Below are 26452 nucleotides of genomic sequence, written 5' to 3'. Positions count from 1 at the left end.
GCAGTTGCCAGCACCGGGTTAAGCGCTTTCCTCGTGTTACTGCAGAGTCCTCATAACCAGGATGTAAAAGAGATAATATTAACATTTCCTGTTCATGGGTGCGGAAACTGAGTCTGGGAGGCAGTCCCAGCTGGGATCCTAAATTGGGAGGTCTGATTCCAAAGCCCAAGCTCTTAACCTCTGTACCCAACTGCCTGCTCTGTCCCCCGGTCCTCAAAACTAGCCATAACGTTCTCTATCTCAACTACTCTCAAAGCTGGAATCCCTCTGACGATGTCTCTTGCCAAAAAATCCTCCATTCTCTGCCTGGTCACCTCCAATGACAACCACCGCCTACAGTAAGACCAATCCAGCCAAGGACAGCCTGAGTCTTCCCTCCCTCCTACTTTTCCTCCTGCCAACCGACTCTCACACGAAGCATGGCCCACTCTGGGTAAGGAGGGACATCACGCTGCTTTGCACTTTGCCGTTTTCACTTAATGGTAAATCTTGGAGATATTTCCATATCAGCATGTACAGATCGGCTGCTTTGCTCACCATGGCTGAACAGTATCCCACTGCATGATGGACCCGAATGTATTTAGGTGGCCCCTACTGAGGACACTCAAGTTGCTTACTTTCTTTTTTCTTTTCTTTCTTTCTTTTTTTGGGCTAGGGCCAGCCTGCTACAAAGCATAGAGTCCATTACGAAACCACCTCCTCTGCCTCGCAGAGTTGGTTCTCTCCCTGCACACTCACGTGAGCTTATGCTCCTTTTCTCCAGATCCGTTTTTAGTTGATTTCATCCCAGCTGACTTGTACGTGACCGAGCGTAGTTGTCTCAACCCAGAGTGAACAACTGGCTTCAGCATCTGAGCCCCATGCCATGCTGAGTGGTCAGAAGGAGGAAAATGGCCATGGCAGCTCCCGCTGCTTCTGATCTGGTACAATTAGGGCCATTGTCCCAGGTGAAGTGACATCTGATCAACCAGGGGCCACGCCTGTGACTCAGGAGGGTGTGGCTGTGCACAAATGGCCACACGTGCACCGGGCTAATCTGGTTTTGTAGTTTAGGGACAGTTTTAATGAATCTGGTTCAGTCGAGCTTGCTTATCTGCTGGAATGTAATTTGTTGTGCTTTTCTCGCCCCATTTAAAGAGTATTTAGCACTGTCTCTAAGAAACAAGTGGGAAGGTTACTGTCTCATATATATACGACTCAGAAGTGAAAATATTTATGAGAAACACAGAAGGGTCTGTGAAGTTGTACAAGTCTAGGACAAATGGCACAAGGTTTCATTTGCAGACAGGTAAGACTGAGAGCAAAAGCTGCAACAGACAGACCCATCTTGGTGTTTAAGTCACAGCCACCTGACAGTGTCTATACAGAAATATTCACCAGACCACTGGCTATGAGCTACAGAAATGGGGGATCATGTTCAACAGACACTTGTCATGAAGACCAAGAAAAGCCAAGGTACGATGTCCAGGGATGGCCTCTGAGCTTTTAATAAAGTGATCCCTCTTGGAATTACTAATAGGAAAATAAGCAAACACATCAACAGTCAATGCATCAGAAATACATTTAGCTGGCCTATAGTTTTATGGGGAAAAAACCAGACTTCACTAGTAATCAAAGAACAGAAAACTAAAGCCACAGAAGAACTTTTTAGGTTTTTAAAAAATCACTTATATTAGCAATGGTGAAAAAATAATACTCAATTTTGATGTAGGTCTGGAAAAACTATATTGGTGGGAGGACAATAGTTTGGAGTAGTAGCGGGAGTATAAAATGCCTTAAAAATGTCCAGTGCCACTTCATGCCCATTAGGGTGGCTATTATTAACAAAATGAAACAAAACAAAACAAGCATTGGTGAGGATAAGGACAAATTGGACTCTCGTGCATTGCTGGTGGGGATGTAAAACAGAGCAGCTGCTGTGAAAAATAAACAACATGGTGGTTCTTCAAAACGTTAAACATAAATTACCACCTGATCCAGCAATTCCCATTCTAGAACTGAAAGCAGGAACTCAAACAGATATGCGTACATGAAACAGCATTATTCATGATCGCCAAAAAGTGGAAACAGTCCGAATGTCCATCAACAGATGAATGGATAAGCAATGTGGTACATCCATACAATGGAATATTATTCACTCTTAAAAAGGAAGGAAACTCTGACACATGCTACAACATGGATGAACTGTGAAAACATCATGCTAAGTGAAACAGGCCAGACTCAAAAGAACAAATACTGTATGATTCCATTCACATAAGGTGTCTAAAGTAATCGAATTCATAGAGACAGAAAGGAGAACAGAGGTAACCCAGGAGTCAGGGGAAGAGGGGATGGGAGAGTTACTGCTTACTGGGTACAGCACTTCTGTTAGGGATGATGAAAAAATTCTGGAAATGGATAATGGTAATGGTTATACAACACTGGGAATGTACTTGATTAAACTGAATTGTGCACCTAATGGTAAATTTTGTTATGTATATTTCACCACAACAGAAAATTAAATAAATAAAGTCTTAGTACAAAAAAAAGTCCAGGTCCTTTAACTTGGAAAACCCACTGCAGAGATTTATCCTAAAAAAATAATCCAACAGAAGCACAAAGATGCATGTATGTGATGTTCACTGCACTGGTGTTTATAACAATGAGACCAGAAGCAACGTACTGTCTATCAGCAGAGTTTTGATTAAATGTTCTGTGGTGTAAAAGTACATGTTCTACAGTTCTACTATTGCTACAATGTACTATGACAAAAAGATAGTTATAATACATTGCTAATAAAAAAAAGTATACATCGTAGAGCCCCTTGACATTATATCTATAAATATTTCCTAACTTACAATTTCCTAAGAACCAAATTTTTTAACTTAAAAATTATATTTCATTATTTTATGTATTTCCTGTAATCTGTCTTGAATCTTTTGGGGGAGAGAGCAGGTGTAAGCATATAGTAATAAACTAATTGATAAAATAATTTCAGGGATGCTTTATGTTCATTTCTAGTTGATATTTCAGGAATAGTAACTCGTCATTTTTCCTTTTTCTCCAGATATATATATATTTTTTTTTGGTGGCTGGCCGGTATGGGAATCGAACCCTTGACCCTGGTGTTATAACACCATGCTCTAACCAACTGAGTTAACCAACCAGCACCTCCCCAGCTTTTTAATTTGAAAAATATTAAAGCTATAGAAAAGTAGAAAAAAACACTGCTAAGAATACTTGCCTACTTCTCACCTTGAATCACCAATCGAGAACACTTTGCTACTTTAGTGCAAGCTGTCTCATTTGCTCTCTCTCTACACACACACACACACACACACACACACACACCTGACCCATTTGAAAGCAGGTTGCAGACACACTGGCTAAAAATAAGGAGAACTGGTTCCCGTGATCCCCAGCTTCTCTGTCTGCAGGTGATACCTAATCCAGTCCTGAATGCCCTTTTATGGAGACTCTTTTGGGGATACTGTCCCAGGCCTACTGCCACCAGCTTGGTAGTGAAGGGTCCAGGAGTCAATGCAGGGGTTAGTCCCGGGATTTCTAAGACAGCTCTGGCTGCTGTGTTGCCTCTGATGTAGAAGATGGTAGTTATTCTTGCAAGTTATTCTTAAAAGAATTTGATTCAGCCATTTACCACCGCCTGATTTGGCAGGGCAGCAGAACCACAGCTGGTGAAGGAATTTCTCACATCTACTGCTGAGGCCCAGAATAGTTCCTGGCATAAATTCCCAGTCTTCCTCTGGGTTGGAGTCTACTCTTGTCTGACCAGCCCTGCACTGGAGCAGAAGGGAGGGCCAATCACCCGGAGGGGCAGAGATGTGTCCACAGCAGGCATCTCGCTAGCTCACACACAGCCCCCATGGAATGAGGAGGGCCTGCTCCTCGCCACTCTCTGGGCTGGGAAGGTGACAATCTATCAGAAGACACAGACAAGCAAACAGCAATGACAATAGTGTGTGCTGTGTGCCAGGACGGGCCATATGGGGGTCATGGGATCCTAAAATCTGGGCTTGGGATGGAATTCTGAAACCGGTGAGAGGTTGAGCTCTGAAGGTTGAATGCACTAGAGAAAGTGGTAAGAGGGGGTCAGGAGCGGGGAGATGAGTTCTCCATGCTAACACTTGGTGGTCAGAGAGAGAGGAGAAAAGAAGGAATTGGAGAATTAGAAGTAATTTGGTCAGGCCAGAGTGTAGAATGGGCCTGTGAGTCCAGGCTGTCACAAGGGGGAGAGATGATGTCCTTGGCAAAGGGCCACCAAAAATAGCTCATGGTCTCTGCATCTGTCTGAACCTGGGGTCACAAACCTGAATGCTTCGAAGGCTTGGCAGGTGATGAATAAGAGTGAAGGGGACTGTGATGGCCTCACAGAAGCTCCTGGCTTATACTCTTCCAACAAAGGTATATTCTATCTGCACATTAAATAAACAAACATTCGGTATCCAAGAATATTCTTCACTGCCACATCAAACACGCGCATTCTCGGCAAGCTGGAGTGAAAGCCACTGGAGTTATTGCCATAGGTAATGTCAGAACATTCTCTTTCTATTACTCTGTAAAGAAAGCAGCCGAGGCATCCTTCATAAATGCAAACATTATTTATCCTCTGTTTTTTCAGAAGTTCTAAGCTGTGACAACATTGTCTAAAGGCCTGCCTGGAATAAGAAAGGAAGTGGGAAATAGAGCCCCCAAATCCTGCAGAGCCTCCTGCAGCTCCCTGGGTCTCTCCCACTAAGATGCTTGTCAGGTCACAATTGTGCATCCAAAGTACACACAGCTGGGCTCCGAAGAAGGAAAAGAAAATCCATCCTCCTGATTTCATCTCTAAAAGCTAGAAAACTAGACTGCTGCCTACCAAATATAATCTCACTCCCTTTGCTAGCGATCTGCCTCTGGCAGTCTGATTCAGAGGGAGGATTCACTGACTGCATGAGGAAGAGTGGAGAGAGGAGAGGGCAGGGTGGAACGGGCTCCTCTGACAGGTCCTGTGGTTGACAGGCCCACCTCCATGTCCCTGTCTGGTCCTCAAACCTGTCTCTATTGTTCAGAACCCTCAATGAACATGTCACAAAAGGGGAAATACAAATGTAAACAAATATAGGAAAAGGGGCTCAACCTCATTAGCCATCAGAGAAATGCAAATTGCATTCATCAGAGTGGCTGAAATAAAAAAGACTGACCATACCCAGGACAAATGGAATCCTCATTCATGCCCAGTGGGCATGTCAACTGGTATAACCATTTTGGAAAACTGTGAGGCAGTATCTCCAAAAGGTGAATATAAGCAAATCCTATGAGTCAGCAATTCCACCCCTAGGCAGACAGCCAACAGGAATGTATCCCAAGAAATAAGTTCAAGAATGTTCATAGCAGCACTGCTCATAATAACCGTAAACTGGAACTAGAAACATGCAAATGTCCATCCACAGAGAATGAATGAATTCTGGTATATTCACACAATGGAATACTATACAGCAACGTAAAAGGATGAGCCACAGTTACACACGATGACAAAAATGAATCTCAGACATACTGAGTAAAAGAAGCCAGACACCAAAGAATGATTGCTAAATGATTCCATTTACATAAAATTCAAAATCTGGCAAACTAATTGATAATGCTAGAAGTCAGGAGAGTGGCAAGCCTTTGGAGAGGAGGTACTGTTAGTGGAGCACCAGTCAGGGGTGCTGAGTGGAACGGGGCATGCAGGAGAGTTCTGGGGAACTAGTAGTCTTCTATTCCTAGATCTGGGTGGAGGTTACCTGGGTGTGTTCACTTTGTGATCATTCACTGAATTTTATAGTTTATTATATGTATGTCATATGTTATACTTTAATTAAAACATTGTGATTTGTAATCAAGGAAGCGGCACAATGTATGTCTTGCAGCTCTGGGTGTGAATTCCACTTCCATCGCTAACTAGCCAGGAGTGCTTGAGTAAATCACATTGTCTCTCTGAGTCTTCCCTTGCTTATGTGTAAAACAGAGACACAAACGCTTGTTACAAGGAGAAAAAGGCCTGTAGAGTGGGCGATAGTGCCTGGCATGTGGGAGGTGTCAGGTCACAGTAGCCATATTCTCAACATTAACCAGTCTCCCTAACTTATACCTTTATCGTCAGCCTCCTAATCCCACCTGGAGAAAGCCTCTGAGAATGATGACAGATGGCCAAATTTATTCACTACAATTTCCAAGTGCAGAGACAGTTTTTTAAACTCTAGGGTATACAATTACTGGCCAAAGCAGCTTTTAACAATAGGGCCATTTTTTGGAAACCAAAACTTGGAACTGAGGGTCTTACAAGCAAGAGGACAGTTAGGCTCAGTGAAAGAAGGCCTGGAATTGGGACTGTCCCATGTAATGTCCAGGACATGAAGAAGCAGTTCCCAAATTTGTACCAGCAAGTTCAAAAGGCCAGTAGCAGGTAATCTCTTTCCTCCAGAGCACCTGAGTTAAGGGCTGGCTGAGCCTTGGCATCACCTGAAGAGCAGGTTACAAACACCCATGCCAGGGTCCCACCAGACACTGGTTAGAAACAGGTCTGGGATGAAGCTCACACATGTATATATTTAGCCATCATTCTGGATTATTTTGATCCAAAAGAGTGTTTCTCCAAACTTGTCTGATGGTCAAAATGATCTCAAGTGCTTGTTAAAGATACACATTCTCAGGCCTCTTCTTAGTGATTCTAATTTAGAAGGGGCAGGATGGCGCTCAGGAATCTGTACTCATGAGGTTCAGATCCCCATCCCAGCCAGCTGCCAAAACTAAAAAAAAGATTTAAAAAAAGAGCTGCCCCTGGTAATTCTTAAATCAGGCAAATTTAGTGAAACTCTGGACTAGAAGTTCATGGAAGGTAAAATGCAAGGGGAAAACAAACAAAAGAGAAAATGAAAACATTCCGTTTGCCTCTCATGAAATTCAAGCACAGCGAGGTCTGCAGGGAGGGTCCTCCACTACCTTTGTCTATGTGGTAGAGATAGGACTCCTGGCTCATGGCGGATAGTAGATGCAGGACGCAGGTGTAGATGTGGATTTTATCGTCGCTGTTGTCCTCCCAGGTGTAGTCCTGGATCACGTTGAGGAGCTCTCGGACAAGGAACAGGACCCCATGTTCAGGATGATCCTAGCGAAGAACCAAAAAAGGAGAAATAATCCTAGATATGAAACTAGGAGAAAAACCAACTCAACACAGAAACCCAGGGCCATCCCTTTAGCAGCTGCAGAGAAGTTAAAGTGCCAGTGACTTTCCAAAGGCAAGGCCCACTCATAAGCCTGGTTAAATGATACAGAGGAAAACAACAAAGTGTTTTTCCCACTAATCAGTACACTCATCTGGGCAAATAAGCTTGAGAGCCTCCCTTTTTCGGCCTGAGGACTGAGAAAGCAAAGCTACCTGTCAACTTAATGGCCTACTTCCAAAATTATACTCTTGTTTTTCTGTGCATAGCAGTAAAAAAAGTAAGTCCTGTTCTGCTGACTACAAAAGCAAGATTGTGTGTCTCATGGCAGATGCAACAGCAGAAGCCACCTACACTGGGTAAGTCCCAAATGATCACTGTCGCCACTCGAGGCACCAATATTAAGTACAGCCTTGCTCTTTAGGACGTTCAGTAATGTTAACAGCCAAGTTGAGGACGATCTCTTGGGAGAGGAGAAGTCCAAGAGAAAGTCACAGAGTTTATAAGCAAACAGCATTTCTCAGATGCTAAGCTGCATCTAAAAGAAGTGTCAGGATGCAAAAAAAAAGAGCAGCTTCAATTCAGTTCCAAAAAGGTACATTTGGGGAGGAATACTCCAACCTCACTTTTCTCCTGCTCTCCACTCTGCTGTCAGCACCTCTTGTTGGCTGAAAGAGCTAGAAGCCAGAAGGAAGGAAAGAAGGAAGGCAGGCCAGGTGATGCAGTCCCCAGAAGCCAGCCCCCACCTACCCACACACACAGCAGGACAGAAGGGCAAAGGACACCACAAGGGGGCCGGCACACACCTCCGGGATGTTCTAGCCTCCTGCCTGACTGTTCCTCTGGGTGGAATCTTTGCCCCCAGGGCTTGGCCAGCTCCCTAACAGCCTTGAGTCCTCCTCTTCCATGCTGGCTCCTCATCAAGTCCTCTCCTGATTGTCATTCCAGAGCCCCCTGACTGCCTCCACAAGTCTCTCTTCATCACAAACCATCCTGGCTTATTTTCTTCAAGGCACTTCCCACCATCTGAAATGATTTTATTCATTCCCTTGGTTAACTGCCCAACAGTATCGCGTGGTTTGCCTATTTCTCTCTCTTTCATGATGGCCTATCACCTTTCCAGGAGGACAGGTACTTCATCTGCTGTGTCTGTCAATATGCTGCCAAGGCTGCCCAGCTACATACTGTATTCTGTTAGTGGTGCCCCCTGATGATGTGCAATTCAACCCTGTCCCTGCTCCAGGGACAGTGCTGAGCATGTGGCAGGCAATGGGTAATTAAAGCTGAGTGGATTTCATTTTCTGAGTACCTCCTATGTGCCAGGCACTGAGGTAACTACAAAAATGAGTCACAATAGCTAAGATTTATGGTAGCTGCCATAGCTTTTCTATGTTCCAGAAACATATTATCATATACCCCCATTTCACAGATGGGGAATGAGCCACACAGAGAAGTGAAGTGGCCCAAGCTCACACTGCTGGTACGTGGGGGACCCAAGTCCGTGCCCCAACAGTCTGGCTCCAGAGTGGACATTCCTAGCTACTGACATTATGTTTACATTGTCCCTCTACAGATGAACTAGGCATGTCTCTGGCTTTACAGAGCTTGAGAATTGGGGAAAACATAGTGAAATATACATGCAATAGTCAACTATTCTGACTAGAAGCATGGAGTATGAGAAGTGCTGTAGCTGAGGAAGGTGGGAATTAAGAGTGGCCTAATCCAACATGAACGTGTGTATATGCAGCAGAAATGCTTCCACTGGGTGAGAAGCGGGGTGGAGAGGTGGCAGATGGTTTGTACAAGCCGTTAACATCTACAGGAATTTCTCTTAGGATGTGAGCAAGCAAGAGGACATGCGATGCTCAGCAAAGTCTGAATGCCTCAAACTACACACACATCAAAGTCGCTTACGCTGTGGCGACTTCTTGCCGTGGTCTGCCTTCCATTTACAGTCAGTCTCAGCTGGGAAATTACTACAGTCTTCCTTCACAACAGCTGTTCCTAACAAGGTTATTTTGTTCTGCTATGTGCACGTTCAAAAATATATTTTATTTAAAGATCTGCCTTGGGAATAGACAATGGTCTGAATTTCCAGTAACTTAATTTCAACACAAATACCGTAACTCTTGAGGGAGACCATTCAACACACCTTCAAAGAGGTGGAGCAAGGGGTGGTAGAGACATAAAGGTCTGGAGTGAGCCATGTCCGTGAGCTTTCGCTCATACAAAGAGGCGAGAGATTATTTCCAACTTTCTGCACAAGGGAAAAACTTTCCACGCCATATGCATGCTTCAGTGGTTGGAACATTTTTCAAAAAAGTTGTACTTAAATGGTTCATTGCCAACAACTGAAGCAAGGCAGACACAGATTTTTTTTAAAAGGCAGCAACCCTGGATTCAGATGGCACTTCCAGTGGGAAAAGGTTTCCTCTGGTGTCCCTGGCAAGGCTACCTCCCAGGCAGAGTAAAAAATGCTGACCAGGTGGCTCCCAGGGGGCAATGGCAGGAGCTCAAACCTTCCTCCCACATGGCCTGCCCCCCACCATTAGCAATATCCCCTGGGTCTCTGGTCTGCAGGAATTCTACCTAATATCCTGGGAAAAGCAGTAACACCCTAGAAGCAACTAACTTCCCAGGAGGGCCAAGATGAATGGCAGCAAAGACGGCAGCTGAGCACAGACATTCAGAGGGGGATTTGGGGAAATGGAGGGGGTGGGACAGCAAGGGAAGATGAGAGCACACAGGTCATCATCTGATGGCAGGCTATCAGGGACCAGCTTACTCTTCATCTTGTCTGCCCAGCTGCTCCAGCAGCAACAGGCCCCTGTCTGTCTCACCAGTTCCTTGGGTGTCCCCTGCATCCTCCCTGTGCTAATCACTGTGACTCTTTTCTAGTCCCTCTGCTACACAGTGCTCCTTCCCTTTCCCCACACTGTGCCCTCCGCCCAGAATGCCCTCTCTGCTTCCTTCTGCACCTAATTAACTACTCACCAGTCTTCCTTCAGATCTCAGCTCAAACGGCACTTTCTCAGGGAACTCCCCTGTCTGTGACCTGGCCAGTTGGCCTCCTGGGGGAGCCGCTGCCCCGTGTAGGACCTGATTTTTCAAGGAGAGCTAAAAATTTAGGTTTTTTCTGTCATCTACCAATTTTTAAAAGCGGGAAGCTCATTTCAAATGTTTGCCACCATTACATGGCCAGCAAGCATGTCTGTGGGCAGGATTTCACCCTCCTGCCACCAGTTTGTAGCCCCAGGGACAGAGCTTCTAGTTTACAAAGCACTTTCAAAGCTATCATTTCATTCAACCCTCCAGCAATCCCGCGAGGTGGGCATTTTGAAGACATATTAGAAAGGTGACAACCGAGGCGCTGAGGAGCTACAAAACTTTCGCAAGTTCCCAGAGCTATGAAGTCATCGGGTCAGGACTGAACATCTGACTTGAGGATAAAGCTTTTTAAAAAGACTCCAGTTATTTTTAACATGCAGAAAACCCTATATGCAAAAGGTAAATGCATCCTAATTAAGCAATGAACAATGCTTTCTATCAACCTCCTCATTGGAAACCCTGATTTTCTTCTGTCCTCTCACTTGACAAATAAGATTATCCAAGAGGCAAGAAATTGAATAAAGTACTAATAGCGGGATTTGAAAACACTGAAATCAAGTGTCAGTGAAGGCCTCTAGAAGATGCTCTGTGGCTGTACCCAGCTAACTCTGGACTGCCCCAATTGTGCTGGTATTTGGAGGTGGGGCCTTTGGATGGGGAGGTCCCCAACCTGTAGCCCTGTCTGCAGCCTCTGGGCCCGGCCTCCTGATCCTCTCTCTTGAGAACTTGGAATTTGAACAGGGAGAGTCGGGAGCTGAATCAGTTTTTCTCTGCTTTACTGAGATATGTAATTCACAATATACCCATTTAAAAATGTACAATTCAATGATTGTTAGTATATTCACAGAGTTGTGCAATCAACATCACAATGAATTTTAGGATATTTCATCATCCCAAAAGGGAGCTCTCACCCATGGGAGCTGAGTCACTTTTATGGCCCAAGTCAAGAGTGAAGTTTCTCAAAGTGTGGTCCTAGGACCACCTGCACCTGAATCACTGAGGGGGCTTTCAAAAATGCTGATTTAGGGGCCTGTTTCAACTTACTGAGTGAAACTCTCTGGGAGCGGGCCCCAGGGATCTGCATTTTAAAAAGCGTCCAGTGATTCCCATGCACATTTGGCTCCACCAGGGATTCTTAACCTGTTTTGTGCCAGGGACCCTGTGGCAGCCAGGTGAAGGCTATGGACTCCTCAGAGTACTATTTTCAATGCAAAAAATAAAATATCTAAGACTACAAAGGAAACCAATTACACAAAAATACAGTTGTCAAAATATTTTTCAATGTATTTGTGATATTATAATCCATTGCCTCTTGACTTAGCAATGGGCCTAAGAACTACTGTCCTTTTTCAGGAAGGAAGAGCATAAACAATCTTCTGGAATATCTTTCACACCTGCCAAGTGATATGAACATATTTGTTGATTTTTTGGTGACAAAGTCCCAGCTACTGCTACTACTACTGTGGCTTGTTGATTGTAATTCCTAATTGAGTGAAAGGTAAATTTCACTCAGTTTGGGAAAATAAAAATGTAATTTTTTTCCTCACCCACATTCATGGTTATTCTGCCAGGTCCCCATTGGGTAGGTGGAACATGGGTTAAGAACCCCTCCCAGGGAGAGGGTACAGGATTCCTATTGCTGGGTCCCTACAGTGGCTTTGATTCCTTTCTTCCCAAGCCTGACTGCTCATCTCTTACATTCCACAAGAAACCCAGCATCCTTACAACAATGTCCCTTTTGACCTCTGCTATCTTGTTTTGGTTTCTATTACTTGCCATCAAAAGAACTTCACCACCCCATAACCTTTTATAGTACTATGTGCCAAGGCACTGTTCTGACCACATTGTGTGTATTCACTCACTTAATCCTCAAAACACCCTAGACAGGTAGATGCTATTCTTATCCCCATTTTCTAGATGAGAAAACAGCAGCCTAGTAATATTATGTGACTATCCAGGACTGCAGAGCTAAGAGGAGGAGAAGTTGGGATTATACCCCAGGTATCTTGGTCCTAAGGCCTGCACCCATAACCACTAAGCAACACCCCTACCCTGACAGTATAGACAGTGCAATGGAGTGAATGTCTGTGTTTCTCCCAAATTCATATATTGAAACCCTAATCCAATTATGCTGGTATTTGGAGGTGGGGCCTTTGGGAGGTAATTAGGTTCCAGAGGATCAATTACCCACAAGACCAGAGAGCTTGCCTCAAGTAATACACATCAAGTAATATAGCCCAGATACAGCATAAATAGAAAACTCATTGAGCAATTCAAACATCTAACCAGAAAACCAACACATAAATGTTAGACAGAACATTCCTACACTTTTAGGGCTAAGAATATATATACTATAAGGCAAGTCAAGAAAAACATCTCCTGTGGCTCTTCTGTGGAAACATACCGGCACTATTAATAAAGTAGAAAAGAAATTACGGAGGAATTCCAGAAGGAATGATTCCGATGGCCGCATCTTTCCATCAATATTGATCATCTTTGGAACTTCTGGAATGAGGCTGATAGCAGCTTTGAAAAAAGCATCGGCTGCAAGACAGAAGACAAGTATATGTATGAGAATTCTGGAAAATTCACAGTTGGCTTTCTTCAGATGGCTGGAGGCCAGTCCTGAGGGTTACATGGAAGTCAGGCCACACTGAGGGTCCAGTAAAGGGGCAGGTCATGACAGGGGGGTCTCTGCAGACCATAATGGACTTGGTGGAACATCCGGATGAGAGCATTGCTGTGGCTACTAGTGATTCAGCTCAAAGACACTCAGTTAAATTGCCTTTAGATTATTAAATGAAAAAAGCAGGTGGCAAGTTTTTATAGAAAGTCTAGAAATGACAGTTGCCTGAGCTGAGAGCTCAGCGTGGACTGGTTCATTGAATCCTCATGTCCACCAAGTGAGGAGGGGGCTGTCATCAGGCCCACTTCACAGATGTGAAATGAGGTGTGGGAAGAGAAGCGATTCGTCTTACAAGAGCCTCTTGTGTGTGCAGGAAGTCCCAGCATTGGTGTTAGAGCTGCAGCTCAAACCCTTGTCTGTCAGAATCTATTCTAGTGCACTCCATTTTTGTTAAAGAAACACACACACACACACACACACACACACACACACACACACACACACACACACACACACACACACACACACACACACACACACACACAGCTGTAGAGAGTTCTGATTGAGTAGTAGATCCACAAAATCACTTGGGAAATGATATGTTAAGAGATATGAGATAATCTGTAAAAACAAGACTTCAAAGTGTGGGAAAAAGGAAGGAAAGGAAGTGGGAGGGACAGAAGCAGAGTGGAAAGGATGGGGAGAAAGGAAAGACTGGAGGTAGAGGAAAGACTGGAGGTAGGGGAAAGATGGAGAGGGAGAGACTTCTTTCTTGAACTGCCAAAGTATCAACTGTTAAAAAAAGCCTCAAAGTCAAAACAGGCAAAACACTGACCTGATGAATGAAACTTTACACTACCTGACAAGATCAAAGTTTTCGTGGTCCAAATACACTTCTACCCCAAAACACCTTCCAGCGAAGCAGGGAGAACGCTGCAGAGGGGTACAGCATCCTGAGTTAAATTGGAGGCCTGCCCAGCGCATCAGAAGGGCGGCCACAACCACAGACGCCGACTTCCCTGGAACAAAGGCCTACGTCTAACGAGAAGAGTATGTGCCTGGAGATGGATGGTGAGTTTTCACCTTCTCTTCTTTCTTCAAAGAGGGGAAAGAAAAAACATCATGGAAAGACACTCCTCACAGAGCTTTCCATATAAAGTTAGCTCTGCTCTGGAAGCTTCCTAGACAGGCTGTCTCCTGAACCCTGCCCTCACCTCTCCCACAATCCCCTAAGCAAATTTATGAAGTACTAACTGTGAACAGGGTACTCTCATGCACACTGTGAATACACAGGTGGGAAAGCGAGAGCAAGAGTCGATAACATAACCGTGGTGATGAGACTAAGGTCACACTAACTGACACCTATTTACTGGGAGGGTGTCATGTACTTTGGTCGAAGCAAGATATGAAGCAGCTGATGTCAATCTTATTTGGGAGGGAGATTAAATATGGGACTCAGGGAAAAGGCATTTGATATTGGTCCTGGTAAATAAACCTTCCATAAAGAGTCAGAGGCCATGAGTCTTCTATCATGGTGACAAACTGTAGTAAATGGCACTGATTACAGAACACATAGGAGATCCTACAACCTGTCTTTACGTAGTTCACCTTCTTAGTCTTCTAGCAGTCCTACAGAAAGGTACAATTATTTCCACCCCCATTTCTGAGCAAATGAGCTCAAAAGGTGAATGGCCAGGTTAAAGTCACCCAGGCATGGTAAAAGACTGAGCTGAGCAGAATTTAAAGGCCACCAATCCCACTTTCATTTGGCCAAGCAACATAATCACATCTGTGTTTCTCTAAAGAAATACAAGTCTGCAAGTCATGTATCTGATATGAGGTTAAAATCCAGAATATATAAAGAACTCCTGCAACTCAAAAACAAAAAAACAAGTAACCCAGCTGAAAAATGGGCAAAGGACCTCAATAAACATTTCTCCAAAGAAGACATAAATGGCAAATAAGCATATGAAAAGATGCTCAACATAAGTAAGCATCACAGAAATGCACATCAAAATCACCATGAGATATCACCTTACACCCATTAGAATGGCCACTATCAGAGGAACAGTAAACAATATGTTGATGAGGATGTTGAGAATTGGAACACTTGTGCGGTGCTGATGGAAATGTGAAACGGTGAAGCTACTATGAAAAAGTCTGGAGGTTCCTCAAAAACTAAAAGTAAAATAGAATTATCGTATGATCCAGCAATCCCACTTATGGGTATATATCAAAAGAACTGAAAGCAGGATCTCAAAGAGGTATTTGCACACCCACGTTCATTGCAGCATTATTCACAACAGCCAAGAGGCGAAAGAAACCCAAATGTATATATTTGTATACATACAATGGAATATTACTTGGCCTTACAAAAGAAGGAAATCCTGTCACGGTGCTACAACAGGGATGAACCTGGAGGACATTATGCTAAGTGAAATAAGCCAGTCACAAAAGGACAAACACTGTATGATTCTACTTATATGAAATAACTAGAGTAGTAAAAATCTTGAAACAGAAAGTAGAGTGGTGACTGCTAGGTGTTGGGTGGAGGGGGAAATTAAGAGTAGTTTAACAGGGATAGAGTTTCAGTTTTGCAAGATGAAAAAGTTCTAGAGATCTGTTACACAACAATATGAATACAGCTAACACTACTGAACTGTATACTTAAAAATGGTTAAAAAGGTAAATTTTATATTATGTGTTTTTTATTACGATTAAAAGAAAACAATAAGAAAGAAAATATATATATATAAGTCACAACAGAGAGGATTGAGGGAAAGAATTATGTCTGTTCACTTAGGCTGGGGAAACCTTTTGTAATAAAAAGGAAATAAGCCAGAGCTTCTTAGCAGAGCATGGAGGAAAATTGGAGAAGGCAGAGACAAAGGCAGGGAGGCCAGAGGGGAGGCTGCAACACTCAAGACAGAGGTGGTGGAATAAGAAGTAGCAGCTGCACCGAATACATGAAAGCTGACTATGCGCCACACTGTGCTAAGATGCGAATAGAGTTCACCTTACATGTAATAGTCACGATAATGCTGTGATGTCCTGTTTTCCCATTTTACAAGTGAAAACTGAACAGAGAGGCAGGGTTTGAAGCCAGGTCATACTGCAAAGCTCAAACTCTGCACCTCTCTCAATACAGCTGCTCTGTGCAACGAGGCCTGCCAAAGCCAAGAGAAAGAGAAAGTGCCCTTCCTGATCAGTTTTTGTCCTTTTAGCAAAGTTGTGTAGTTTGTTGCATTTCTCTCTTTGCTTTGACTGCTGGGAAGTTGAGAGCTAGTTTTCCTCTTTGGTCGGAAAAGCTCACCTTAGCCTACATTTCTGATTTAATTCTTCTACAATCCTAGCCCTTCATGACTTAATCTGTGCTTCTGATTTCTGGTTTCATCGTGTCAAAAGCTTTTTAGTGTAAAGTCACCTTAAATAAATTGGGAAATAAAATGAGAAGTACTTAAGAATATGCAGCATTCTCAGTTTAGGAGCTCCTGGTAGGCTGGGTTGACCACCTTTTCAGGCTCCCAAAGTGCACCTCTACTCTCCTCCTTTTGAGTAAGGCATGGCCTCAGCTGGGCTTTAAGGTGGAGTATCTAGTGAGCATTACAGTGTAATGGTCCCTCCTTCCAGCACCCCCGTATTTCAAGCAGAGGGCACGCAACACGGCATCGAGCAGCTGAACTGACCACCCCCCATAAGATTAGGAAGGCAACTAAAAAAGAAAAAAAGTGTTGGCAAGGATGTGGAAAAACCAAAACCCTTGTGCACTGCTGACAGGAATGTAAAATGGTACAGCTGCTGTGGAAAACACTTTGGTGGTTCCTCAATAAGTTAACCATAGAACGATCATCTGATCCAGCAATTCCATTTCTAGGTATGTACCCAAAAGAACTGAAAGCAGAAACTCAAACATACTTGTATACCAATGGTCACGATGGCATTATTCACAGTAGCCAAAAAGTGGAAATAACCCATGTCCATTAACAGATGAATGGATACACAAAAGGTGGTATACCCATACAATATTATTTAGCCTTAAAACAGAAGGAAATTCTGACACGTGCTATAACATGGATAGAGCTCTTGAAATCATTATGCTAAGCGAAAGAAGTCAGACACAAAAACACAAATATTGTATGATTCCAATTACATGAAGTATCTAGAATAGGAAAATTCATAGAAACAGAAAGCAGGATGGGAAGGGTGGGAGTTGTTGCTTAATGGATACAGAGTTTTATTCTGTTTGAGATGCTGGAGAAGTTCTAGAAATGGATATTGGCACAACACTGTGAATGTACTTAGTGCTACTGAATTATACACTTAAAATCGTTAAAATGGTAAATTTTATGTCCTGTATACTTGACCACAATAAAAAAGAAAAAGGACAGAACATACCCCTGACATTACCCACTTAGTATAGGCAGGCACCTGGACTCCACAGAGTGGCTGTCTTCCCCCTGCGGGAAAAGCCCAGGGTCCCCACGCCTCTGCGGCCTTTGCTTTCCAGGAGAGTCATTAAGTACATCATGAAACCAGGCAAAGAACTCTTCTCAGTGAGAACTAAAATTCTGCTCAGAGCAACTTGAAAGACCATTTATTTGTTTTCTATTTGTGTGTTTGTTACCAAGTGGCCCCCAGAGAATGTGCCTATCATTATGCCTCATTAAAGACAGAGCAGCTTTGTGCTAGGCACTGGCTCCTCTCAACCACCCCAGGAGGGAGCTAAACTAAACAGTTATTTAAGGGTTGGGGCATGCAGGGTTCCAAAGCAGATTTTTATTCCTATCCTCAGAATATTTGCCCCACGTAGAAAATACTGCCTGGGATACTTCTCAATTTTACCTTAAAAATGAGAACTCAAATCCTATTGTATGTGAAAACAGTTTTTCCTCACAGTTTAAAGTTTGGAATAATCATGGATGACCCAATATAATATTTTATTTTGTGGCTATTAAAAGCCATGGAAGATAATTCAAGATGAAATGGGTTAGATACGTTTTTTGAAAAAAGAACGACCTACAGGGCTAGCCAGCTAGCTCAGTTGATTAGAGCGTGGTGTTGTAATACCAAAGTTGGGGGGTTGGATCCTCATACCGGCCAGCTGCCAAAAAAAAAAAGACCTATGGAAAATGGAGAAATCAGATTCTCGATCATAAAGAATATTGTACTAATTCCACTGGGTGAAGGAAAAACCAGCAAGCACTCAAACCCGCTTCTACATGTTATGCCTTCCTCCATGTAAATCTTCTGAGGTTTCATGGGACATCAGGTTTCTTTTCCATATCCCATCTTAAAACAAACAAATGACAACAACAAAACCACTCAGGCCTGGCTAACCCCAGACTCACAGTTCATTCTATTTGAGACCTGTCTTTCCTGGGGCAGAGGCTCCCCTTCTGACCAGCAATCTGTTGCTGCTTTCTGTCTAATAATCAACATGTCTTGCGGCGCTGAGGGGCAATGCACACAGATCAAACCCAGCCCCCATCCCTGTACTCACAGTAAAAGGGACTACGAGTCCCTGCAGTTTGTTTTACAAACTTGCTTTATCCTAAGTATCACTGGGTCCTTGCTAAAAATACAGGTTTCCAAGTCCTCAAATGAGCATGTAACATGGTGCTGCCATGTTGGAAAACAGTCCAGCAGTTCCCCAAAGTCTACATGGATGTTTACATATATCCATACATGGTACAACACAGATTAACCTTGAAATCATCATCCTAAATGAAAGAAGCCAGTCCTAAAGGCCTACACTGTAAGATTCCATTTATATGTAATATCCAAACTAGGCAAATCCATAGAAACAGTAAGTAGATTGGTGGCTGCCAGGAGCCTGGGGGAGGGGAAATGGGGAATGACTGCTTAAAGGGTATGGGATTTCCTTGTGGGGTGATGAAAATGTTCTGGAATTAGTGGTGATGGCTGCATAACTCTGAGAATATACTAAAAACCACCGAATTCTACACGTTAAAGGGATGAATTTTATGGCACGCAAGTCATATCTCAATAAAGCTATTATTTAAAAAATGGGTTCCCAGGGCCCAACCTAAATGTATTGAACCAGAGTATCCACAGTACAGCCAGAAGTCTAACTTTTAAAAGACAATCTTTGAGTACTAATAATTACATAATTCAAAATTCCAAAGGAAGCATGCAGTGAAGTTTCCTCCTCACTCCTGTCCCCAGCCACCTGGGTCCCCTTCTGCTATGGTTTGAGGATTTGTGTCTGTGCAGTACACCAATATTTATAAAGCAAATATATTTCACAGGGCCTAGTTTCTTGCAGTTTCAGGTTTAGCTTAACTTCTTAAAAGTACATGTAAAATGTTGACCTTGCAAAAGACATAAAATTTTCCCCAGGCTATAGTCTCTGTTGTAAGATAAAGAACTGTAACACAGCAAGGTTACTGGTTCAAAGACAGACAGGTTACTGATTGATATGTAAAGATACTGGGAAATTGTAGTTAGGAGAGAGAATGTTTGCTAAGATCAAGCTTTTGTTGGTGGATCAACTTAACTTCTTGCAAATTCCATTATGGAATGTCACCTTGCTTGCTTTAATGAATGTTACCAGCTTCTATTGTTAAACTTGTTAAACTATACTTAGCAAAAACCCCACCTATGTTCTCTTCCTGTAACTTCCTGGTCTGGAGAATAAATGTGGGAACAGACCCCAATTTGGGGTTAATTTCCCAAATGGAAGGAATGCCTCTCTTAAGGGTTCCAGGAGATTAACCCCTTTGGGGCTTCTCACTGCTCAGAAGAGATGGGCTTTGAGTAATCTTTGTTGGCTATGTCACCCAGGGGAAAAGGGGTAACAAATCCGTGGGAGGCAAAGCAAAATGTGTCCCCTCAAAATTCATGCTAAAACTTAATCCCCAATGCAACAGCCTTAAGAGGTGTCGCTTTCAGGAGGTGATTAGGACTAGGTGCTCTATAAAAGGGCTTGACAGAGGGAGCTTGTTCCCTTTTCACCCTTCTGCCACTTGAGGACACAGCATTCGTCCATGTGGAGGAGGCAGCCACAAGGTGCAATCTTGGAAGCAGAGAGACTGGGCCTCACCAGCCGGCACCTTGATCATGGACTCCCAGCCTCCAAAACTGAGAAATAAATTTTGTTACAGCAGCACAAACAAACTAAGACACCTTTCCAGCGGCAAAGAATATTTTCTGCTGGTTGGGTATGTGTCTAAGCAAATACATTTTTCCTTTCCTTTTCCTTTCTTCCTTTTTATGCAGAGATCACATACAATAGACACCATCTTGCAAACCCCCACCCCACCACTTAACATCATATCTTAGAGATTATTCCATTATTGCACATAAAGTACATCTTCCTTCTTTTTTATAGCTACAAAGTGTAAACAGGCTTGAAAAAACTTGTTCTAAATCCTTCAAATAAATGCAGAACAGGGCTAGCTTTCCAAGGAGGCGAATGGTCTGCTCTGAAATATTTAATCTGGAAACATTCAGCCAGAAGCAAACAGCAGTAGTTGGCCACAGCTAACCTCAGCCTCATCATTTCACACAGGTAATGAGCAGAGGCCAGGGATGCTGGTTAGACGATTATCACAGAACACTTGATCATTTTCCATCTGAGGTTTCAGGCTCTCCTGTTTTTTACCCTGGGCAGGTTCAAAGGGTCTGCAGAACACTGAAAAGAACATGATATTCCAGAAACTTCTGCAAGGACAGGGAAAAATTAAATACACCCAAACACAAAGAGGAAAAAAACCAAACAAACAAACCACAAAGCCAGTAAAACCCTACAGAATGGACTCCAAAATGTGTGTCATAAGCAAATGACCATGGGAAAAGGTGAGATGCGAAGAGAAGCTGGAAATAAGGACTCAGTTGAATGTACTAGGCGAACTGTATGTTTGAATTACCCATGCTGCCTAGCTACTGTAAATAATTGGACCAATTGTTCTGTTTGGATAAAGATATCTTCATATCAACTCTAAGCTCAGTTAAAAAAAACTGAAAATGACCAGATAATAAAGGACTAGTTAAAGAAAGTACTGCACTGTCACACCGAGAAAGTCACATAGCTAATAAAGAGAACAAGATTTATATGTTTTGATGCATAAAGACATCTAAGTACAAAAAGTCATACGGCTGGCTGTATACAGCATAAGCCTATTTTCGCAAGGAAAAAAAGTTGTACCAGAAAGGTCAGGTGGGATGAATGACAAAACAGCTAAGTGTGACATTGGAGTGGTGGATGAGGGTGAAGGAGACTGGGACCTTTCACTCACTGCTAGGTTCCTGTTCTGAAATTTTAATTTACATTTCTAAAAATAATTTTTCTTGAGCATACAAAGGAAATACAAGTTTATTGTAAAATTTTCAGTTATAGAAATGTATAAAACAGAAAGTGAGCTAGTCAGGCTCCACTTTTTTGGTGCCTGGCTAGTGAGGGGATCCGAACTCTTGACCTTGGGGTTATAACACTGCACTCTAACCAACTGAGCTAACTGGTCATCCCTCCCTTCATTCTTCACCAGAGTATGGCAAGTTGGGGGTGGGAGTGGGGAAGGGGCCCACACACTGCACAGACTCCAACACTTTTGCTGTTCTAAGGAGAGCCCACCCTGGTTCCCCTTTGTAGAAGGCACAGTGCTAAGCTGCAGGGTGGCACACACTTTGTGGGGACCCACCCAGGGTGCTGCTCTGCACCACCAGTGAATGTGCCAGGAAAGTTCCCCTCTGATTAGCTCCTCCGTGAAGTGAGCCCTACTTCCAGGGTCAAGCTCTCCAACAGCTCCACTTGTGAAGATTCTTCTACCTGAGGCTTTGAAAGCTTTCACACTGTGCTCTGGGGCCTCCTCCGGCTCCTGTAGATAACTCAGGGGACAGTGGCCTCCCACGGGCAAGTCTACCTGAAGAACCCCAGTAGTATCTGTTTGTGTACTGAGGCTCCAAATGCGTCTCTGTCTGAACAATAAGGTACCATGTTCTGAGAGACTAAAATATCAGTCAATTGGACAACTGTCGGAAAGTTTCAAAATGCTCGGAACTGAAAAACTGTCAGAAAGCTTCAAAATGCTCATTGTCTGCAAGAGCAAAAATTTGGAAAGAGTCCAAATATTTTTCAATAGGTGTAATGAACAGCCATTACAAAGAACAGGGTGGGGATCTGCATGTACTGACATGAGTTGGGGGGAAGCCCAAGATTTAATGATAAGCAAAAAAAGCCTATGAAAAACACTGTAGAAGATAGAATCCCCTCTCATTTCTAGGAGGGGGGGTTGCATGTATAGGTACATGTGAGAATATAGATAGATGGGCTGGAAAGGAAGGAGGAGGGGAAGGAAGGCCGAATAGAAAGGCAGAATGTAAGAATCAATATTTTTTAATGGATATATAGAAGAAAAAAATCCAGAAAGATGTCCAAATTGTTAACAGTGAATGAATTTTTTTCTGCAGGGGGTGGGAGAGGCATAGCATATTATTAGAGACTTTTTAAGTGGGCTTTCTACTTTTTTATTTTTATGTTTTTATTTTATTTTTTTAGCGGCTGGCCAGTACAGGGATCGAACCCTGGACCTTGGTGTTATCAGCACCATTCTCTAACCAACTGAGCTAATCAGCTAGCACGCTTTTTACTATTTAATAGTCCTACATTTCTGTACTGTTAGAATTTTTTCAAATGAGCATTCTGAATTTTTATAATAAAAATCATTAAGATTTAAAATAACACACAGGTTGCAATCTCCCCAAACACCCTCCCATCTATGTAAAATAAATTCAGATTTAACTACCACCTACAGATATAAGTTCATTCTTTTGTGTTCTTAGCATCGGAGATGTGGAATATGATTCAGTACACGAATCATGAGAGACAGCCAAGAAGTGATAACCTACTCCACCTTCAGAGATGGTGTTTTGATTTTTAAATAATGCAGTAGGTTGGCGCTAATGGAAATCTTTACTACTTGTCAGAGTCATAAACTCCCAAGGCTAAACAAGACCTCAAAGGTAATTCACACCGCTCTCAGATCTTCAGTCCACCATGTGCCCCCCTAGATAACTCAAATGGACAGCTGTCCTAGTCCAGGGAAATCTAGGAATGGAAACATCACAATCTCTTAAAATATAACATTCCAAAGGGTTGAAGACTCCCATCCCTTGAATGTAGTTTACTAAAGCAGGATTCTGGCTATAAGAATTATTCACTCTCTCTCAACGCCTACAAACCCCACTGTAAAATATCTTTATCAGTCTTCAACATTTTCCACCTCTATATAGGCTTAGGTTTGGACTTACAATATCAATATAATGGAAACTAACATAAAAAATGCAACATCAGTACATATCCTATTCCTGAGAGCTCTGTGTCTGCAATGATGTTACCAAGTGATAGGAGTGTCTTTGGGAAAGACTCATGGTCCTAATAGCCAGGTTATTATCCACAGGTAATTTACACATGGAGATTTAACACAATTTATTGCTAGACTGTATTTTTATAATAGAAATTGTTATTAAAGCCGTTAAGTTTGAGGAATTAAGGGCCACTATTTCAGTGACATGTATATAGAGCAAAATTTAAAGAAATATGAATGCCTAGGGGCAATTAAATACCTTATTCATTAACGCTTAATTGTTATCAATGACAGCTTAATCGAACCTTGATTTTGCCACCTGGTCTCTGAAGAATGCCCTTTAATTTCAAGCTGAATACCAACACTTAATGTGAAAAGTCCCACCGGGACATAAACAGTACTTCCTAGTTTCAGCAGTACCATCAGGAGGCCCCTGCATGGTCATTCTCTCTCTTTTATCTCTGAATTGTTCAGAGCTAGCTCTCTTGCTGAGCCCAGCACACTCAGCCCATGTGTTACCTAACTCCTATCTCTGGGATACTGCAGGGATGACATACCTTCTGTCATCCCTGTCATCCCTGCGGTAGTCACATGAGGTTGTGATTGTCTCTTCATGAAAATTTGGCTTGGATTTCCCTAAGCAGAAAGCATCAGGTATTCTTTATCTTAATTCTGGTTCTTTGTTTCCTAAATAAGTTTATCTGATGTCCAATCTATAATTGGTCTCGAGCAACCACACACCCCTGGGATTAGAAATAAAACTTTGTACTATGGTATAGAGGACTTAATCTAACTACAAGGAGGCAGGGGATAGGAGAGCACTTGAAGTCAAAAAAGGCCACTTATTAGCTGAATGCTTCTACACAAGTCATGAGCCTCAGTTTCCTCATCTGTAAAAGGAAGATAAACCACCTCTCTAATCATATGCACTGCATAAAACTAAACTGTTTTGCTGAGAGTTCAGATCTGTCAACAATTAAGCCTCCATCTTCCCAACTTATCTCCTACTCATTCCTTCCAGATGTACTATTTTTCCAGTCTCCAAGTCTTTGCTTGCACTGTTGCCCCAGCTGAGAATACCCTCCGCCTCACTTCAGCACATCCAAATCCTCCCTTACCTTCCAGGCTCTTCAATGCTACCTTTTTTGCGAAGCTTTTTTGCTATTCCAAGCCAAAGGTCATTTCTCTCTGCTCAAAAATTCCCTGGCCACATTTTATGTACATGTTGCACGACATTCGTTACATGCTGCCTCATACAATTGTAAACAGATTTGCTCCTCCCTACTAGCATGTAGTCTCTTTAAGTGCGTCCCTATTTCAGACACAGTGCTTGGCACAGTGGCTTGCCTATAACAAATGACCAAGAAATGCCGACAGGAGGAAGCAAATCACAGGCGCTTGCTATGATAAAAAGGTGAGATATCTTAAGAGAGAGACCAGCCCGTGCCCCTTCTCTGTGGTTTCCACTTTGTTGCCATCCATCCCAGGCCCTTATGCTCCTGAAGGTGAAAGGATCACACGCAGACATATGAATGTAGGTAACAAGCTTGTGAACTGTTCCAGCTAAAATAACCTACTTCATCCACATTCGCCAAAGAGGCATCAAAGTTTGAGCAAATAGTCACATCAGACATATTCTTGAGCTGGCTGATTAGCTCAATTGGTGAGAGCACAGTGTTGTAACACCAAAGTCAAGGGTTCAGATCCTCATACAGGCCAGCTGCCAAAACAAACAAAAGAATATATTCTTCAGAGGATGTTCTCTGTTAACAGAACTAGTAGATATGACCTTAAACATAAATCCCAAAGACTGGGTAAGTGGATGGAAACCATTTTTCTCCTTCACAAGCCACTCCTCACTGTCCAGGGAGAGGAGATACAAGATTATTTTTCTCTTTCACACTACTGCCTGGCTACTTCCATCAGCTGTTCCAGTTGGTGGTATCCAGGGTCTTCCTAAGAGCAGGACTTCGAGCAATCATGCTGAGTTTCCCCATGTTCCTCATGACCAGACCAGCACCACAGCTTCATTCCATTTGTCTATGAGCCTGAGCATATGTTTGAACCCAATTTGTTTTCTTTTTTCTATAAATATAAAAACGAATTATTTAAACATACTTCGAAGGCTTGGATGGGACTCTCTTCTGAATAGTAGCTGTTGCTTAAGCTGTTGTCCACACTGTGAAAGGTTTGTTACCATGTCACTTTTCTCATATGGTCACCATTCACTCATTCAACATTTACTGGGCACCCATGTGGTAGGTAACGTGCCAGCAGCGAGGGACAGCACAGTGAGCCAAACAGGTCTAAGACCTCCTGGAGCTGACACTCTCCTGGCGGAAAAGCGGACAATTACTTGCACATTTACTTGTTAAATAACAATGGTGACAAGTACAATGAAGGAAAAGCACAGGGTGTAAGGACAATACATCTTATGGGATAACCTGGCCTGACTTTCTGTCTGTCTGGTGGGCTGAGGAGGGCAAGGATGGTTTTCCTAAAGACATGGCCTGTGAACTAAGCTCTGAAGGATGAAGATGCAAAAAATAAATAAAAGGAAGTGAGGCGAAGGGACTGCCTCTTCAGCAAATGGTGCTGGGATAACTGGATATCCATATGCAGGAGAATGAAACTAGATCCATATCTCTCGCCGTATACTAAAATCAACTCAAAATGGATTAAGGATTTAAATATACACACTGAAACAATAAAACTTCTTAAAGAAAACATAGGAGAAACACTTCAGGAAATAGGACTGGGCACAGACTTCATGAATACGACCCCAAAAGCACGGGCAACCAAAGGAAAAATAAACAAATGGGATTATATCAAACTAAAAAGCTTCTGCACAGCAAAAGAAACAATTAAAAAGAGTTAAAAGACAACCAACAGAGTGGGAGAAAATATTTGCAAAATATATATCTGACAAAGGATTAATATCCAGAATATATAAGGAACTCAAACAACTTTACAAGAAGAAAACAAGCAACCCAATTAAAAAATGGGCAAAAGAGCTAAATAGGCATTTCTCTAAGGAAGATATCCAAATGGCCAACAGACATATGAAAAAATGCTCAACATCACTCAGCATCCGGGAAATGCAAATCAAAACCACATTGAGATACCATCTAACCCCAGTTAGGATGGCTAAAATCCAAAAGACTATGAACGATAAATGCTGGCGAGGCTGCGGAGAAAAAGGAACTCTCATA

The 26452-nt window shown here is 42.7% G+C and overlaps 1 protein-coding gene across 2 annotated transcripts in view; it reads right to left on the bottom strand.

Moving 5' to 3' along the window:
* VPS35L (VPS35 endosomal protein sorting factor like) overlaps positions 1-26452 on the bottom strand; it is a 115191-nt gene that overhangs the window by 7674 nt on the left and 81065 nt on the right. For both annotated transcript variants that reach the window (XM_063099082.1, XM_063099083.1), the window contains exons 27-28: positions 12694-12833; positions 6961-7126 (exon numbers count right to left, since the gene is read on the bottom strand). In XM_063099082.1, the coding sequence (XP_062955152.1) occupies positions 6961-7126; positions 12694-12833 (306 nt within the window). The remainder of the gene's footprint in view (positions 1-6960; positions 7127-12693; positions 12834-26452) is intronic.

This window comes from Cynocephalus volans, chromosome 6 (assembly GCF_027409185.1).
Source record: "Cynocephalus volans isolate mCynVol1 chromosome 6, mCynVol1.pri, whole genome shotgun sequence".
Classification (NCBI taxonomy): Eukaryota; Metazoa; Chordata; class Mammalia; order Dermoptera; family Cynocephalidae; genus Cynocephalus; species Cynocephalus volans.
This window is presented reverse-complemented; position numbering and strand designations above follow the sequence as displayed.